The sequence below is a fragment of the Podarcis vaucheri genome (genome assembly GCF_965113315.1).
Source record: "Podarcis vaucheri genome assembly, chromosome: 16".
Classification (NCBI taxonomy): domain Eukaryota; kingdom Metazoa; phylum Chordata; class Lepidosauria; order Squamata; family Lacertidae; genus Podarcis; species Podarcis vaucheri.
The window spans coordinates 30,873,514-30,891,224 of NC_138754.1; the positions used below are offsets into that span (position 1 = coordinate 30,873,514).

Genomic DNA, 17,711 nt, shown 5'->3' on the forward strand with positions numbered 1-17,711 from the left:
CTGCCAGCCATGATGTTTTTATGTTCTGCCTCTGCTGAATATTCGTACATTGAAGATTTGGAATTTCTAGGCTGCTTAGCTGTTAGGAAATGAGCTTCCTTAAACTAATTCCATCTGGTAGTTCTTTCTTCTTCTACTAATGATATGTGTATTGGAATCGAGTCCATTTTCAGCCCTTTTTTTACACACTGTAAAGGCCTCCGGTATTATTATTATCAATAATATTTATTAATTGCTTTACTCACAAAAGTGACCCAGAGCAACTTACAAATGTAATACTAAGACCAATGATAGATCACCACCCTTTCCTATTTAATTAAAAAGCCTCCATGTCACTAATTATTTTTATTTATGACATTTCTCTTTTGTCGATCAATGAAGTCCTCCAGGCTGCTGACAAACTTTTTCTTATATAACAAAGTACAGACAGTATACAGCTGTTGCATTTCCTGACCTGCTATTGCACTGGTCAGTCACCACCCTCTTTCAGGATACTCCATTCCGTTGCCTCCACCACTCCAAACGTCCGTCACAATTCCATGCCAACTGGCCCTGCACTGCCACCAATGGGCTGCTCAGGAGTTGCTTTCCTGCTTAGTTGCACTCCCATCCCCGTAAAAATAGTTTTTGTGCTTCTAGAAACCTTGGGCTCTTGGAGAATTCAGATAGCTATTTGCATAGATGACGCTCGGATGAAAGAGGAACCACGAATACTGAGAAAGGAGAACTTTCTTGACCCCAAATGAAGCGGGCTTGAGCAACAGACTTGGCAGAGTTGTGACATTCTGGCGTTGAGAAAGAAGGATGATTTCCGTTGCAGTTCAGGCGAAGAAAGAAAAAGAGATGGAGAAAGCGTAGACTAGTGATGGCCAAACTCGGCCCTCCAGCTGTTTTGGGACTACAATTCCCATCATCCCTGACCACTGCTCCTGTTAGATGATGGGAGTTGTAGTCCCAAAACAGCTGGAGGGCCAATTTTGGCCATCACTGGCGTAGACTAACCCATCCTCAACCGACCCCTCTTCCGAGTGTGCTCTGGAATTGTAGCTCTGTGAGGGAAACACAGGGGTCTCCTGACAACTCTCAGCACGCCTAACAGACTACAGCTCCCATAATTCTTTTGGGGGAAATCCAACGTACGGTGCGAATGTGGCTTAAGTCTGGTCATTGCTAGCTCTAGAGTTGTGTGCCAAGCGTGCCCACCCAGCACCCAGGGAAATTGGCAGTACCATGCTGACACCGAGGCAACTCTGGAGAGAGTGCCATCTTCCTTTTGAGCCTTCAGTGGACCTTTCTGGAGGGCAAACAGGGTCGCTGGTGTAACGCAGAGCGAGGGAGCCCAATCCAAAGCCTTTGACATCTGTTGGCAGTGCCAAGGGCTTAGTTCTTTAGGAGGAGTGTGAGGCGCGGTTGCCAAATAAGAGGCACACGCTGAGATTGGGAGCAAGCAAATGGTTGCCATGGGAGCGACACACTCTTCATTTTTTTTTGGTATGTTAAGTGCGACGAGAAGGAAGGCACAGACCTTCCCCATTTTGGTTGCCTTTATCGTTATCTTAAAAAAGTATTTCATTTGGAGATTAAGAGAATGCAACTCATGCGAAATAGAATAACATAATGTTATTAAAAATAACCTGTGGGTAAATCCTTGTCCAAATCTTTTAAAATAATATTAAGTACAGAAGTGGAGTAACAAATACCTATTAAAAGAAGTGAACTTATGATAAAGCTATTCTGAGCTTCAAAATGTTGATCATTTTGGGTGAAGCCATTGTTGTTTAGTTGTGTCCAACTCTTCGTGACCTCCTGGACCAGAGCACGCCAAGCACTCCTGTCTTCCACTGCCTCCCGCAGTTTGGTCAGACTCATGTTGGTAGCTTTGAGAACACTGTCCAACCATCTCGTCCTCTGTCGTCCCCTTCTCTTTGTGCCCTCCATCTTTCCCAACATCAGGGTCTTTTCCAGGGAGTCTTCTCTTCTCATGAGGTGGCCAAAGTATTGGAGTCTCAGCTTCAGGATCTGTCCTTCCAGTGAGCACTCAGGGCTGATTTACTTCAGAATGGATAGTCCATGGGACTCTCAAGAGTCTCCTCCAGCACCATAATTCAAAAGCATCAGTTCTTTGGCGATCAGCCTTCTTTATGGTCCAGCTCTCACTTCCACACATCACTACTGGGAAAATCATAGCTTTAACTATACGGACCTTTGTCGGCAAGGTGATGTCTCTGCTTTTTAAGATGCCATACTTTCTCATAAAAATGGCAGAAAGACTGTAGTTAATTGTCTTCTGTTTACTATTCCAAAGTTCCTTAAATTTTCACCAGTCTTGTTCAGATTTATTTATTGATTAACCCTAAGAGCATGTGGGCTGCAACGAGTACATGGTGGAAGAAACTTGAGAGATTTATGTTAGAAAACAATGATGATATTCAAAATGGCACACCATACATTTAAAGCACCATCATGCCACTTTAAACAGTCAGAGCTTATTCCCCTGGGAAATGTAATTTCTTAAGGGTGTCGAGAGTTGTTAGGAAAACTCTATTCTTCTTAGGTAAAGGTAAAGGGACCCCTGACCATTAGGTCCAGTTGCGGACGACTCTGGGGTTGCGGCGCTCATCTCGCTTTATTGGCCGAGGGAGCCGGCATACAGCTTCCGGGTCATGTGGCCAGCATGACTAAGCCGCTTCTGGCGAACCAGAACAGCGCACGGAAACGCCGTTTACCTTCCTGCCGGAGTGGTACCTATTTATCTACTTGCACTTTGACGTGCTTTCGAACTGCTAGGTTGGCAGGAGCAGGGACCGAGCAATGGGAGCTCACCCTGTCGCAGGGATTCTAACCGCCGACCTTCTGATCAGCAAGTCCGAGGCTCTGTGGTTTAACCCACAGCACCACCTGCATCCCCATTCTTAAATCGCTACAAATCCCAGAATTCCCTGGGAGGAGGCATTGGCTGATAAACCACTCTGGAAATTGTAGATCTCCGAGGGGTTCAGGCAGAGGACGTTCCCAGCCCTACCTGGAGATGCCGAGATTTGAACCTGGGACCTTCTATGTGCAATGTGATGTGCTCTGGCGCTGAGCTACAGCCCTTCCCTGGACCCAAGGGCCTGAAAGACTCAATATAAGGCTTGTGCTCCCAGCACCGAGGGCCTCAAGTGTACAGTTCAGCTGACCGACGGCTCGTTTGGGTAAAATAATTCACCCTTTCATAAAACTGCCACCTCCCAAACATGTCTGCACTCAGCATGTCAGATGGAGACAAAGCGCTTCCAGGCTCCTTTGATTTCACTCTGCCAAGGATAGAAGACAAAAGGGCGGTTGTTTTCATTTTGCCCTGGATCGGAAAGGAGGATCCACGTTTGTATTATGTGTCCGGGCCTCGGTGTGCGTGTCTTTTTGGTGTCGTTCGGCTGCTTTGATATTGCTGGCTCAGGAACATAATACTTGTCACTTCATACCAAAATTTGTTCCCCTCGAGGTCACGGGCAGCTTCAGCTGGAGGGAGGCCAACTCTTGTGGAGTCCTTGAAGGGGGGGAAAAACCCAACTCTATTTTGCATCTCCACCGTGGAAATTGGAATACATGACTTGCCTTGGGCCTGCTCAGGGCCGGATTTAGGTTTGATGAGGCCCTAAGCTGTTGTTGTTTAGTCGTTTAGTCGTGTCCGACTCTTCGTGACCCCATGGACCAGAGCACGCCAGGCACTCCTGTCTTCTACTGCCTGTCTTCCACTGTCAAACTCATGCTGGTAGCTTCGAGAACACTGTCCAACCATCTCGTCCTCTGTCGTCCCCTTCTCCTTGTGCCCTCTATCTTTCCCAACATCAGGGTCTTTTCCAGGGAGTCTTCTCTTCTCATGAGGTGGCCAAAGTACTGGAGCCTCAGCTTCAGGATCTGTCCTTCCAGTGAGCACCCAGGGCTGATTTCCTTCAGAATGGATAGGTTTGATCTTCTTGCAGTCCATGGGACTCTCAAGAGTCTCCTCCAGCACCATAATTCAAAAGCATCAATTCTTCGGCGATCAGCCTTCTTTATGGTCCAGGGCCAGATTTAGGTTTGATGAGGCCCTAAGCTACTTAAGGTAATGAGGCCCTTTATGTGTCCAGCTGTCCTTTTGTCAACAACAAATTGTTGCTGATTTTGTGTTGAATATATGCTAAATAGTAATTTATGGACCTAAAAGTCTTAAAGCCATTTGCACATAACAAAATATGTATTTTATCAAAGCAATTGTTGAACTGAAATACAAAGAAGTATATTAATAGTGAAATACAATTAAGAAGAAATATATTAATAGTGGGCCTCATCAATAGGAGTATAGCATCTAGATCAAGGGAAGTAATAGTGCCACTGTATTCTGCTCTGGTAAGACCTCACCTGGAGTACTGTGTCCAGTTCTGGGCACCACAGTTCAAGAAGGACACTGACAAACTGGAACGTGTCCAGAGGAGGGCAACCAAAATGGTCAAAGGCCTGGAAACGATGCCTTATGAGGAACGGCTAAGGGAGCTGGGCATGTTTAGCCTGTAGAAGAGGAGGTTAAGGGGTGATATAATAGCCATGTTCAAATATATAAAAGGATGCCACATACAGGAGGGAGAAAGGTTGTTTTCTGCTGCTCCAGAGAAGCGGACACGGAGCAATGGATCCAAACTACAAGAAAGAAGATTCCACCTAAACATTAGGAAGAACTTCCTGACAGTAAGAGCTGTTCGACAGCGGAATTTGCTGCCAAGGAGTGTGGTGGAGTCTCCTACTTTGGAGGTCTGTAAGCAGAGGCTTGACAACCATATGTCAGGAGTGCTCTGATGGTGTTTCCTGCTTGGCAGGGGGTTGGACTTGATGGCCCTTGTGGTCTCTTCCAACTCTATGATTCTATGAAATAATTAATAAGCTCTAACTTAAAATGATTGGGGGCACATTACTTACATCAGACTTCCTCAACCTCGGCCCTCCAGATGTTTTGAGACTACATTTCCCATCATCCCTGACCACTGGTCCTGCTAGCTAGGGATCATGGGAATTGTAGGCCAAAAACATCTGGAGGGCTGAGTTTGAGGAACCCTTTCTTACATCATAGGCGCCTACACAACACAAAACACTGTTGCTGTATGTAGGTTTTATTTTACTTGTTTTTAATGTTATATTTTGGAAATGTACACCCAGTTTCCCCCCCTTTAATTTTTTTGCCCCCCCCCAAGAGAGTGGGGCCCTAAACTACAGCTTGTTTATTTTATTTAATTATAAAATATTTATTAATTTTTTTTTGAAATATAACAGTAAAGAAGAAAAAAACAAAAAAACAAAATAAAAACAGTTGAAAACATACATTTTTCCTTTTACTTATTTTCTTTTAACTTATTTCCCGGACCTCCTCATACCTCCCTTTTTTGTATTCCACTTCAATTTATTGGTTCAGCAAATCCTTACCGTTAGATTTTAACCCATTTATAACCCTTTTTTCATATTCCCTTAAATCGTTATAGCTGGAAACCCCTTAGTTTCTATCCAACATCCTTCTAACATTGATTAATTTTACAATATTTCTGTAGATAGTCTTTAAATTTCTTCCAGTCTTCTTCCACCGACTCTTCTCCCTGGTCTCGGATTCTGCCATAAACTACAGCTTGTTTAGCTTATACGTAAATCCAGCACTGGGCCAGCCATTGCATCTTTGTCAGAGGAGCTACGGGGAAAGGGCAGTGGCTTAGTGGCAAAGCAGGCGAAAGAGCCCAGGTTGAATCCCCACCTGGGAGAGGACTGCATCTGGACCCCTGGGGAACTGCTGCCAGTCTTTGTAGATAATATAGGGTTAGATGCAAGGCTGGATTAACCATTAAGCAAAATAAGCATGTGCTTTGGGCATCAGGGAAAGGAGGGCACTGCAGAAATTCCCCGTTGCTGGATTTTTAACATTAATGGTCACAAATCACTCAGCTGAGCTTTCATTTTCTCAGTTGAAGTATATTAAAAATCCCAACAGAACAACTATGCAACAAGGCAGGCTGGCTGCTTCCTCTCCACTAAGTATAGATGCAGATGTGTTATGTAAGATGACTTTTGAGCAGGCTTCCTCAAACTTGGCCTTCCAGATGTTTTTGGCCTACAACCCCCATGATCCCTAGCTAGCAGACCATCCTGGGGAGCCTTCCACAGAACCCTGTTTGGAAAATAATCAAACAATGGTCTGGCTAATTTAGTAGAAGGAAGATTGACAAGGGACGAGGAGGTTATAGCTGCGTGTATTGCAGTCCGGTGCACCCCTCTAGTGGAAGAACAGAATTCTGCAAAAAGGGAGAGGGTTTTTAATTTGCACAGGGCTAAAACTCATTGGTTGCTTCTTGGGATGAGCACCAGAGTCCAGTATTAAAAGTGACATTTAGGGAGGTGAGAAGGCCTGTCTGCCTGAGAAGTCAGTAGCCTGATGTGAGCTCCTGGTTCCTTTCTCATTTCCTTATCCACTTTCCTGGTTGGTAGATGTTGTTGTGCAGAGAACGCCTGTGCTGTATGCTTATATATCTGCTCTGTTGAAATATTACGTGCGCTTTCATCATCAGCTGGTCTGTTTAAAACTGGAGGTTTTCCGCCTCCCTTTGGAAAGTTTTGTAATTCGAAATGTGGCAACTGTTAAATGAATTACTAGTCCCCCCCTTCTCTTTCTCATTTTGTGTGGGGGCAGGGAGAGCGGGTGGCGGTTCTACTGCAACAGATTACAGGATTTTTTTTGGGGGGGGGGTTAAGCAAAAAAGGGTTGAAAACCACAAACAGCCCCTTAGTATGCTGGGATGTATACAATATCTTCAACAATAAGAATAATAACATAACCAGGGAGGAGGGGGATGCCAGGAAACAGGGAATTATGCTCACATGTGTAAAAGCTAAAGGTAAAGGGACCCCTGACCATTAGGTCCAGTTGTGACCGACTCTGGGGTTGCGGCGCTCATCTCGCTTTATTGGCCGAGGAAGCCAGTGTACAGCTTCCGGGTCATGTGGGCAGCATGACTAAGCCACTTCTGGCGAACCAGAGCAGCGCACAGAAATGCGGTTTGCCTTCCCGCCGGAGTGGTACCTATTTATCTACTTGCACTTTGACGTGCTTTCAAACTGCTAGGTTGGCAGGAGCAGGGACCGAGCAACGGGAGCTCACCCCGTCGTGGGGATTCGAACCGCCGACCTTCTGATCGGCAAGTCCTAGGCTCTGTGGTTTAACCCACAGCGCCACCTGCGTCACATGTTTACATGTGGTGGGGGTGTAAATGTGTACAATTATTTTGGCAAAGGGTGTTTGAGGAGATAACAGAAATCACTGGGTTAAAGCTGACCAAAAGTCCAGAGGTAGCATTTTTATCAATTTACGATGGGGTGGAAGGTTGGCAGGCTATGAAGGACCTGCTCACAAATTTATTGACAGCTGCACAAATTGTTATAGCTAGGAAGTGGAAGGGGCAAGCAGAATATAAAATGGAAGAATGGCATAAAGAGGTGTGGGATATAGCTGTTAATGACAAATTCACGTGTGCCGTTAAGGTAAGACGGGGACTATGCAGGAGAAATGATTTTGAGGAGATATGGAGGCTGTTTGTGGAATTTGTACAGTTAAAACGGAAAGTGGTCAAACCATTGTGAGAGGTGTTGAAATTTTGGGAGGTTGGGTAGTTACAATGGAATGGTTTCAGTGGTGGGGTGCACATTTTTATTCTTATTTATTTATGACTATTGGGACATGAGTGGCGCTGTGGGTTAAACCACAGAGCCTAGGACTTGCCGATCAGAAGGTTGGCGGTTTGAATCCCCGTGACGGGGTGAGCTCCCGTTGCTCGGTCCCTGCTCCTGCCAACCTAGCAGTTCGAAAGCACGTCAAAGTGCAAGTAGATAAATAGGTACCACTCCGGCGGGAAGGTAAACGGCATTTCCGTGCGCTGCTGTGGTTCGCCAGAAGCAGCTTAGTCATGCTGGCCACATGACCCGGAAGCTGTACGCCGGCTCCCTTGGCCAGTAAAGTGAGATGAGCGCCGCAACCCCAGAATCGGTCACGACTGGACCTAATGGTCAGGGGTCCCTTTACCTTTACCTATTTATGATTACTAGTTTGCCAAAATAGGAACAGAGAACCATAGACTCCTGCATTGCAGTGTCTTGGAGTAGATGACCCTTTGAATTCCTTCCAACTTACAATTCTTGGCACAAGAGCAGACTGCCTACCTGTAATTCCCAGCAGAATTATCACTGCTCTAACCATGGAGGAACAGCGAAGCCTTTATGGCTATTCAGAGTAAACCCACTGAAAGTCATGAGCATGGCTATATTAATCCCCTTGATTTCAGTGGGTCTATTCTGAGTAGGACTAGCATAGACTACAACCCAATAACTTTGGACCGAAAAGAAAATAGCTGCTGGACACACCCACTGGTTTGTTTTGCACTCAGAGGAAGTGAGTGTCCTTTTAAGATGGCTGAGGCAGAATGCCTGGATTGTTCCCGCTCCATTTGAGGCAGCTGCTGACTCGGTGGACAAAGGTCTCCCTTAGAGAGAATTATCTGATGCACGAGACGGAATCAGCTTGGTACCAAGTGGGGCAAAAGCAGCTGGGATAAAAATAATAATAATAATAACAACAGTGCAGTGTTCTTTATAGCCTAAGGTCATTTGGGGAGAGGCAGTACACTCATCTCACCTCTTTACATTTTTAATAAAATTATTTATTAAATTTATTAGTCCTTTGTTTACCTGACAGGCTTCCAAGCAACGTAATGTTTAAAAACAATAATCATAAATACATCATCCCATAGAAAAATGCACATAAAGCATCAACATTTTCCTACAACACCTCCAATCTTTATCTTACATATCTTCCTATAGATAAAAAACTGTAAGGCTGTCGTCACGTAGCCCCCCACTGGAGGATTTGTAGTGCTGCATCACGATCTGGGATTTGCGTGGTTGGGCGGGGGAGCAAGTGGGAAGGAAGGTATTAAAATGGCAGTTTTAAACAACAGCTTCGAATAGATCAGGGATGGAGGGACACAGGTGAACTGTGAGGACATGGGGGCGGGGCTTGAATAAGCTGTGGGGGCTTTAAGGGACCGTGAGGAGAAGAGAGCTTGGGTGAGATGTGAAGGGAGGTGTGTTGAGTTTGGTGGGGGTCAGATGGGGTTGGCGAGGAATGCAAGCACAGGTGGCAGTCTCTAGTAGACGGGGAGCCGCAACTGAAAAGGCCCTCTCTTTTGTCACCATCTTTTGAGCCTCCCTTTAAGGAGAGGTCTGGAAAACCATATTTGTTTTCTTTAACAAAATTTATATTTTGTGGGATGCAGGTGGCGCTGTGGGTTAAACCACTGAGCCTCTTGGGCTTGCCAATCAGAAGGTTGGCGGTTCAAATCCCCGCGACGGGGTGAGCTCCCGTTGCTCGGTCCCTGCTCCTGTCAACTTAGCAGTTCGAAAGCACGTCAAAGTGCAAGTAGATAAATAGGTACCGCTCTGGCGGGAAGGTAAATGGCATTTCCGTGCACTGCTCTGCTTTGCCAGAAGTGACTTAGTTTTGCTGGCCACATGACCCGGAATGGATTCCGTTCGACTTCCAAGGTATTTCAAAAAGTGAAAATCTGTACAAAAAAGTGGTTGAGCTTTTTTGGGCAAAGTTGGGTTGCCATACGTCCAACGTCCGAATCTTCCAAGCCATTTTGCTGATTTCTGCCCGGACACTGCCAACGACTGCAGTATTTTGGGTATGTCACAAATGAAACCTACATGAAATACTCTTCTATATTGTATAACACTTTATGGGAGTTTTCCTGCTCAGGGTTTCTGCCAGCCAGCTAGCCATGCCCCTTTTCTAGAATATTCCATTCCTACACCCTCCCATTTTTCCACTTTCCTTTTCCAATTGGCAACATTTCGTGGCTCTTGAGAATGCTCAGTCCTTTGGGCTGTTTTTATTTTTAGTGGGGCAGTTTTGCTTCCTGCCTTTAGAGATCATTAGTGTTTTGATTTTGATCTTGGGTGTTTCCTTTCCCTCCCTCGCAGCCTGCTTGATACGGCCCTCTGGTTTATCATCAGACATGTTCTGCCTCCATGTCCATCGGCACTCACCACCCCTGTTCGCTATTAGAGGGAGTCATCGCTCTCGACTCCTGGGAAGCCATCCCTTACGAAAGCTGGTTTTCAAAAGTTGTGAATGGAGACAGGGTCGAAGGCGTCGGAAGGAGAGAAAGCCAAAACGCCGGCAAAATGGTCTTTCCTGACAACACATCATCAGGGAGGTTAAAAATAGACTTTTTTATGGAGCTAGAGCGGCTGTTCAGAAGTAGGAAAGGAGAAGGGAGCTGGGAAGTGTTCCAAGACCCAGGAACTTCCTCTTGCATGACAGCTGTTGCATCACATAATTACCCTCTCCTGATTCACAGCACTGAACAGCTTGCTTGAATTACAAGAAATTTGCTTCAGCTCTAAAGTTTGTACAAGTACAGTGGTACCTCAGGTTACATACGCTTCAGGTTACAGACTCCGCTAACCCAGAAATAGTGCTTCAGGTTAAGAACTTTGCTTCAGGATGAGAACAGAAATCATGCTCCGGCAGCGCAGAAGCAGCAGGAGGCCCCATTAGCTAAAGCGGTGCTTCAGGTTAAGAACAGTTTCAGGTTAAGTACGGACCTCCGGAATGAATTAAGTACTTAACCTGAGGTACCACTGTATCAGAAATCCTTAGAAGCTGGGATTTGCTGCAATGTGCTGTAGGAGCACATGGCTTAGGAGATGCTGTGTTCTTCAGCCCATTCTGAGTCAGGTCACCAGTTAACTAGGCCCACACCCACACTCTGCATTTAAAGCACCCCTGTACCATTTTGTCAGCCCCCCAAGGAAACTTGGGAAGCACAGTTTGTTAAGGGAGGAGAGAATGGTGAGGAGGCCCCTGTTCTCCTCACAGAGTTCCCTGGGAAGAGGGGTTGATTGTCAAAGCACCTAGACCAGCGGTTCTCAACCTGTGGGTCCCCAGATGTTGTTGGACTACAACTCCCATCATCCCTGGCCACTGATCACGCTGGCTAGGAATGATGGGAGTTGTAGTCCAACAACATCTGGGGACCCACAGGTTGAGAAACGCTGACCTAGACGATACCCAGGGCAAGACTCCCCATCAAAGTCCTTGATCTATGGGGCACCAGCAGTGGGTCATTGCTTGGCCCCAAGCGCCCTGGAGAGGTGCCACTAACTGGGTCCTGCTTTTTCCAACAAGCTCTTCCCTCAGTGGGTAGGAGGTGCGTTTGTGTTTTGTGTTCTGCATTTGGAGACAGCAGGACAGAGAACTCGGTGGCCTTTGGCCATTCTTTTGAAGCAGATTGAATGTTGGCAGATTCAGAACAGACCCACGGAGGGACTTATTCGCACAACACGTATGGAACTAGCTCCCACAAGATGCCATCATCTCAGGTGACTTTAAAAGAGGCAAATTCATAGAGGTCAAGGTTGTCAGTGCCTACAAGCCATGATATGTATGTATTTATGGGCGCCAGTGTGGTGTAGTGGTTAAGAGCTGTAGACTCGTAATCTGGTGAACCGGGTTCGCTTCCCCGCTCCTCCACATGCAGCTGCTGGGTGACTTTGGGCTAGTCACACTTCTCTGAAGTCTCTCAGCCTCACCCACCCCACAGAGTGTTTGTTGTGGGGGAGGAAGAAAAAGCCGCTTTGAGACTCCTTAAGGGGAGTGAAAGGCGGGCTATCAAGTCCAAACTCTTCTTCTACCTCCACTGTTGGAGGCCGTATGAATACCGGTGTCTGGAAAATTCAGGTGGGAGAGCGCTGTCTTGCTTGTAAGCTTCCCAGAGACATCTGGTTGGCCACTGTGAGAACATGGTGCTAGGATGTGATGGGCCATTGGTTTGATCCAGGAAGCTCTTCTCATGTTCTTATTTCCCACAATGTACCAGTGCAAGCTGGATATTCATCACTCCCTGTGGTTGGTTGCAGTGTGTGAAATTTGGCAGGTGCCCAGGTGCCAGGATGGCGCTGGACATCTCCACCATCTGAAGGTGTCTCCCTGGGGATCCTTGTATCTTGTCTCTTTTCACATACTAACAACATGTCCCTTGGAATCCTGTCGGTTATAGTTTATCTGCACAATCAGAATGTATTTCAGGAACAACAAAACAAATTCATGTTTTGCCATTTCAAGCCGTCTGGCCCCAAAATGGCAACTCAACGTTCTGTTTGGGCAGCTGCAACCCTGGTTTAAGAAGCCATTTGGCACCTGGTTTATATGCCGCTGTGGGTTAAACCACAGAGCCTAGGACTTGCCGATCAGAAGGTTGGTGGTTCGAATCCCCGCAATGGGGTGAGCTCCCGCTGCTCGGTCCCTGCTCCCGCCAACCTAGCAGTTCGAAAGCACGTCAAAGTGCAAGTAGATAAATAGGTACTGCTCTGGCGGGAAGGTAAACACCGTTTCTGTGCGCTGCTCTGGTTCGCCAGAAGCGGCTTAGTCATGCTGGCCACATGACCTGGAAGCTGTACGCTGGCTCCCTCGGCCAATAAAGCAAGATGAGCGCCACAACCCCAGAGTCGATCACAACTGGACCTAATGGTCAGGGGCCCCTTTACCTTTACCTTATATATCTCAGTTTCTAACATTGGTTGGTTGTGTATCTTATTTAGTCCTCTTTTCACCTCCTCTCTGTGTCTCTTTTTCATGCGTTGGTGTGGCTGGGCTGGGAGGGGATGTGCTTATGTTGTTTGCTTTGGACAATAGATGGTGTTATGAAAGCTCCTGTCATATTTCAAGGAGAATTTACAGGCTGCGATTTGGCCAGGTTACCAATTAGCCAAATGGCAAGTGCCTTGGAGGTCCTCAACTACATCCCAAAGCAGATTAGTTGATGAGAGACATTTACAGATGTATTAGAACAGCTGCTTGAGCCCTTTTAGATTTATAACCTAATGAAATTCTTGCTCTGGCGTGAGCATGCTGTTGCAGCTCTAACCTTGGCCTGCTTTGCAAACAGACTTCTTCTTTGTGTAAAACTCACTTCCTCTTAGGGATGTTGCAGAACCCTGATGAAAATGGAAACAGGAGCAGAATTCACTGGTGTTCGCTTCTTTAGGGCGGCCATATTTCAGAAAGCGAAAACCCGGACACAAAAGTTCTTGAGCAAAGTGGTTGAGATTCACAACTTCTCTGAATTTTGCAATGCCGTTCTTCAGCGAAGTGATGTGTACAGAAATGCATGTACCAGGGGAAAGTGTGCATAGAGGTGCACACATCAATAGATGCATTCAAATAGTATACAAAAATCTCTAAGGAGGGATTGCTTTGCAAAAATGTGTATATTAGTTCACACTAAAGTTCTGTATTATTTATTTATTTATTTATTTTACTTTGCAAACTGATGAGGAAATGTGGACCACTGTATTTAAGAGTGGAAAAATGAGAAACGGAGAGAGAAAATGAAACTGACAGATTAGTCTATTCCTGTCAGTAACAACAACAACAACAATTTTATTATTTATACCCAGTGGTGGAGCTTCATGGGGGGCGGAGAGCAGATGGGGCGGGGCTGGTGCACATCCCAGGGGCGTGCTGTGCCGCCTGTGGGGGCGTGGTGCCCAGAGCGGGTTGGGGGGCAGTCGTGATGGCACCCCACTGGGATCGTGCTGCCGGGGGTGGTGCGCCCCCCCCGCACTCCTCTTCCTCCGCCAGTGTTTATACCCTGCCCATCTGACTGGGTTTCCCCAGCCACTCTGGGTGGCTTACAACATATCTAAAAGCATAATAAAAACACCAGTCCTTAAAAACCTCCCTAAACAGGGCTGCCTTCAGCTGTCTTCTAAAAGTCAGAGAGTTGTTTATTTCCTTGACATCTGATGGGTGGGTGTTCCACAGGGCAGGCGCCACTACCGAGAAGGCCCTCTGCCTGGTTCACTGTAACCTCTCTTCTCGCTGTGAGGGAACCACCAGAAGGCCCTCGTAGCTGGACCTCAGTGCTGAACGATGGGGGTGGAGATGCTCCTTCAGGTATACTGGGCCGAGGCCATTTAGGGCTTTAAAGGTCAGCACCAACACGTTGAATATCAAGGGAATGATGTTGGTAGATGTGTATACAGGAAGCCTAATGCGCCATGCAGTGCTGAGGCATGTTTTGAAACGTTGATAGCATTGTTGGACCTTGACATTTTCCAGGTTATCATGTAATCTAGGAACCATGTCTTTCTTGGCTTTTGTATTGGTGGAGGAAGGACAGGGGCTACTGCAAAGGGGAGGGATGTCGCAAAGAGCCTTTGACATGTAGCAATGGAGAGGGTGGGGCCTGCAAAACCATATGTAGCATGAGACTAAGGGCGTTAACAAGCGTGCCCTTGTTTTTATTTTGCAAAATGTTCAAGGGCGTGTGCTTGGTTTCCTAACCCAGATGCTCTCCCTTCGAGCAGAACTCAAGTTGTAGGGCTGCTCTCCCTGCTTTGAGACAACACCTCCTGGCTTTGCCTTTGTGCTGGCAAGTGTTTCTCAAAGCAGGGTTAGCTAAGTTGTGGGCCAGATCTGGCCCTACGAGCCCCGGGGAAGTAGCCAACGCATCTCTGCAGCTTCCTTCCCTTATGAGGAAAGCCTGCAGCGTTGGGGACATGCATTTAAAGGAAAGCTATAGGTCACAAGAGAAGTTGTGCATGGCATTGACAACAACAACAACAACAACAACTTATTTATACCCCACCCATCTGGCTGGTTTTCCCCAGCCACTCTGGGCAGCTTCCAACAAAGTATTAAAATACAGTGGTCGGTTAAACATTAAAAGCTTCCCTAAACAGGGCTGCCTTCAGATATCTTCTAAAAGTCTGGTAGTTGTTTATTTCCATAACATCTGATGGGTGGGCGGGTGCCACTACCAAGAAGGCCCTCTGCCTGGTTCCCTGTAACATGGCTTCTCGCAGCGAGGGAACCGCCAGAAGGCCCTCGGAGCTGGACCTCAGTGTCTGGGCAGAAACGATGGGGTGGAGACACTCCTTCAAGTATACTGGGCCGAGGCCGTTTAGGGCTTTAAAGGTCAGCACCAACATCTCTTATAACACTCGTTGGCATCCAGTGGAGCTGAACGTTGGAAGATTCAGGAGAGATGAAAGGAAATACTTCTTCATGCAGCACAAATTATGGTAGTCCCTCCTACGGGAGGCAGTGAGGGCCACAACCTAGATGGCTTTAAAAGAGGATTAGACAGATTCATGGAGGAGAATGGCTCCTAGCCACAATGGCTCCGCTCTGCACTTGGAAGCAAGGATGCTTCTGAATTCTAGTTGCTGGAAGGGAGGGCAGAGGGCTTTTGTGCTTGAATCTTGCTTGTGAGTTTTCCACAGGCATCTGGTTGGCCACTGTGAGAAAAGGGTGTTCCTTTTAGGGATTTTAGGTGCCGAAATCCCAAGGGAGCAGAAAAGACTATGTATGCGACCATGGCTGCACGGATGTTATTGGCCCAGAGATGGAAAGAAGATAAAGTCCAGACCATAGAAGAATGGCAGATGAAGTTGATGGACTATGCTGAAATGGCTAAAATGACCGGAAGAATCAGAAATCAGGAAGACCAAAATATTAATAAGGAATGGGGGGAAATTATAACTTATCTTAAAGACCATTGCAAACAGTTAAAATTGTTAGTAGGACTGGAATATCAGTTGTAGTTTAATGGTGAATTCTGGACACAATGGAGATGTAAAAGATTTGGATTATCATAAAAGATGCGGAAGGAAATGATTAAGAATAGGACCCACAAAGGGGAGGAGGGAAGTCCAAGAGATTCCTTGGAATCTTGTTTTTATGATTTATGTTTGATGTATCTCTGCAAAACTTTAATTTGAAAAACCAAATAAATAAATTTGTATTAAAAGAAGAGAGAACAGGGCGTTGGACAACAGGGACCGTTGGCCATGTTCCACCAGGCTCTTATGCCCTTATGTTTATCTCCTGATCTCAGCGCTGTGGCTCTCACTGCCTTGAGTTCCACCACGGGAGAAAGTTTGGAGGCCCGTCAACCAATCACCCTCCCTCCTTCTTAGAGCTTCTGGTTCACCAGTCGAAGCGATGAAGAGGACTCTTCGTCTCCGGGGCAGGACGCTGCCTCAGAACCGAGTCAGACCTGTTCTAACCATTACGCCGTGCTGCTGCTACTGTCTGAGGAAACTGTCACCCAGGGAGCTGCTTCTCCTCACATGGCAGCCGCTGCCTTTGTTGTCTGATATTTATTCCACCCTCCTGTGAGCAAGGCGGCAACAGCAACACAGGAAATTCTAGCCAGCTGGTGGTTGCCTTGCAGAAAAGGCCCAGGCTGCCCCTCTCTCTCTCTCTCTCTCTCTCTCTCTCTCTCTCTCTCTCTCTCTCTCCCCGTGTGTGGGCGGGGGTGGCAGCCTTATGGATTTAGTCAAAGCTGGGAGGCAGTGCATGGGCTGGGCTTTTTCTCCCGCTTGGCCCATGGTGACTCCCGGTCTGGCCTGCCGTTGGTTATTATGGATTCAATCATTATTCAGGAGCGATTAGTCGAGCGGCTGCTTTCTCCCAGGACCCAGACCCAGAGAAGCCACTCAGCCAAGCTGAAGGTACAAGGGTATATTTATAGTAATAGCCGAGAGCTGGAGAGAAGGAGGAGGGGGTGGGGGCACAAGAATGGTGCCTGGGGAGAAGCAGTTAGCCACAGAAGAGACTTGCCAAGGGCAGAGGAACAGGAGGAAGCCGGTAAGGAGGCGAAGGCAGAGCGTGAGAGATCAGGGGAGGGGAAGAGGGGGCCAGAATCTGCGAGAGGCTGCGGTGGGTTATATAAAATGCAAGCCACAAAACAAAACACCAGCCTCTTTTCTGTTCTGTCCTCCCATCGTTGCCGCTCACATCAGTGGAATCCAGAAGGAAAACACACTGATGTACACATGCTGCCTTTTGTGGGTGCCTGATTTGGGGCTGACGTTTCGGATAGGGTACCATTTCATTAGACAATATGTTTGTTTGAATGCACATTTGCATGTGGGTCTCGGGCACCCAGCGTTTGACCCACTTTGGACCGATCAGCGCCCAGTCGCTGGACCGCCGGTGTGCAGACAGCTGGGGGACTGTGATGTGTGAGTTTCTGATTCAGTGGGGGGTCATTTGGGGTGCGTGCGCCCAAGGAGTCTGCTTTTATGGTAACTCTAGACATAGATGTCTTCCGCCGTGCCAAGTCAAACTGCGAGATGCACATGATGAAGATGATTTTGCTTTGGGCAGGGAATTCAGGGGAAGACAGCGAATAAATTTCCTGCCCTTTCTTTTTAGCCTAGGATGCTATTGCGCCTGACGGAGGGAGCCAGCCAGAGTCAGGCCTGAGTTGAGGGCAGGCGAAGGCTGGAGCAGCAATCTGTTACTATTTCGTTACTTCTGAATGTTCACTTTCAAAGCTTGCCTTTCAGGGGAGATGTCCCTCCCAATAGTACCCTGTCTGAGACAGATGGCAGGGAGGAAGAATTTGCATTCTGGGTCTCTTGCAAAGGCTTCCTCTTCTATTGCCTGCCGTCCAAAGCTTTGAGAAGAAAGGAGGAAGTAGGCAGTTTGACAAAGGGGGCAAAGGCTCCTTAATATCCCCTCCATTAATTCACAGGATGATAGGAAGCTGACTTGTACTGAGTGAGACCACAGGTCCACCTAGTTCAGTACAGTCTACACTGATTGGCAGGGACACGGGTGGCGCTGTGGTCTAAACCACTGAGCC

General features: G+C 47.0%; 1 protein-coding gene across 2 annotated transcripts in view; it reads left to right on the top strand.

Moving 5' to 3' along the window:
* The first annotated feature begins 16,338 nt into the window (after positions 1 to 16,338).
* SEPTIN5 (septin 5) overlaps positions 16,339 to 17,711 on the top strand; it is a 31,348-nt gene continuing 29,975 nt past the window's right edge. Inside the window, exon 1 of one of the 2 annotated variants that reach the window (XM_082203367.1) lies at positions 16,339 to 16,572. In XM_082203367.1, coding sequence (XP_082059493.1) covers positions 16,483 to 16,572 — 90 coding nt within the window. In that variant the 5' untranslated portion in view covers positions 16,339 to 16,482. Of the gene's footprint in view, positions 16,573 to 16,610; positions 16,709 to 17,711 lie in introns of those variants that run through there. The other variant, XM_082203366.1, reaches the window with a different exon arrangement.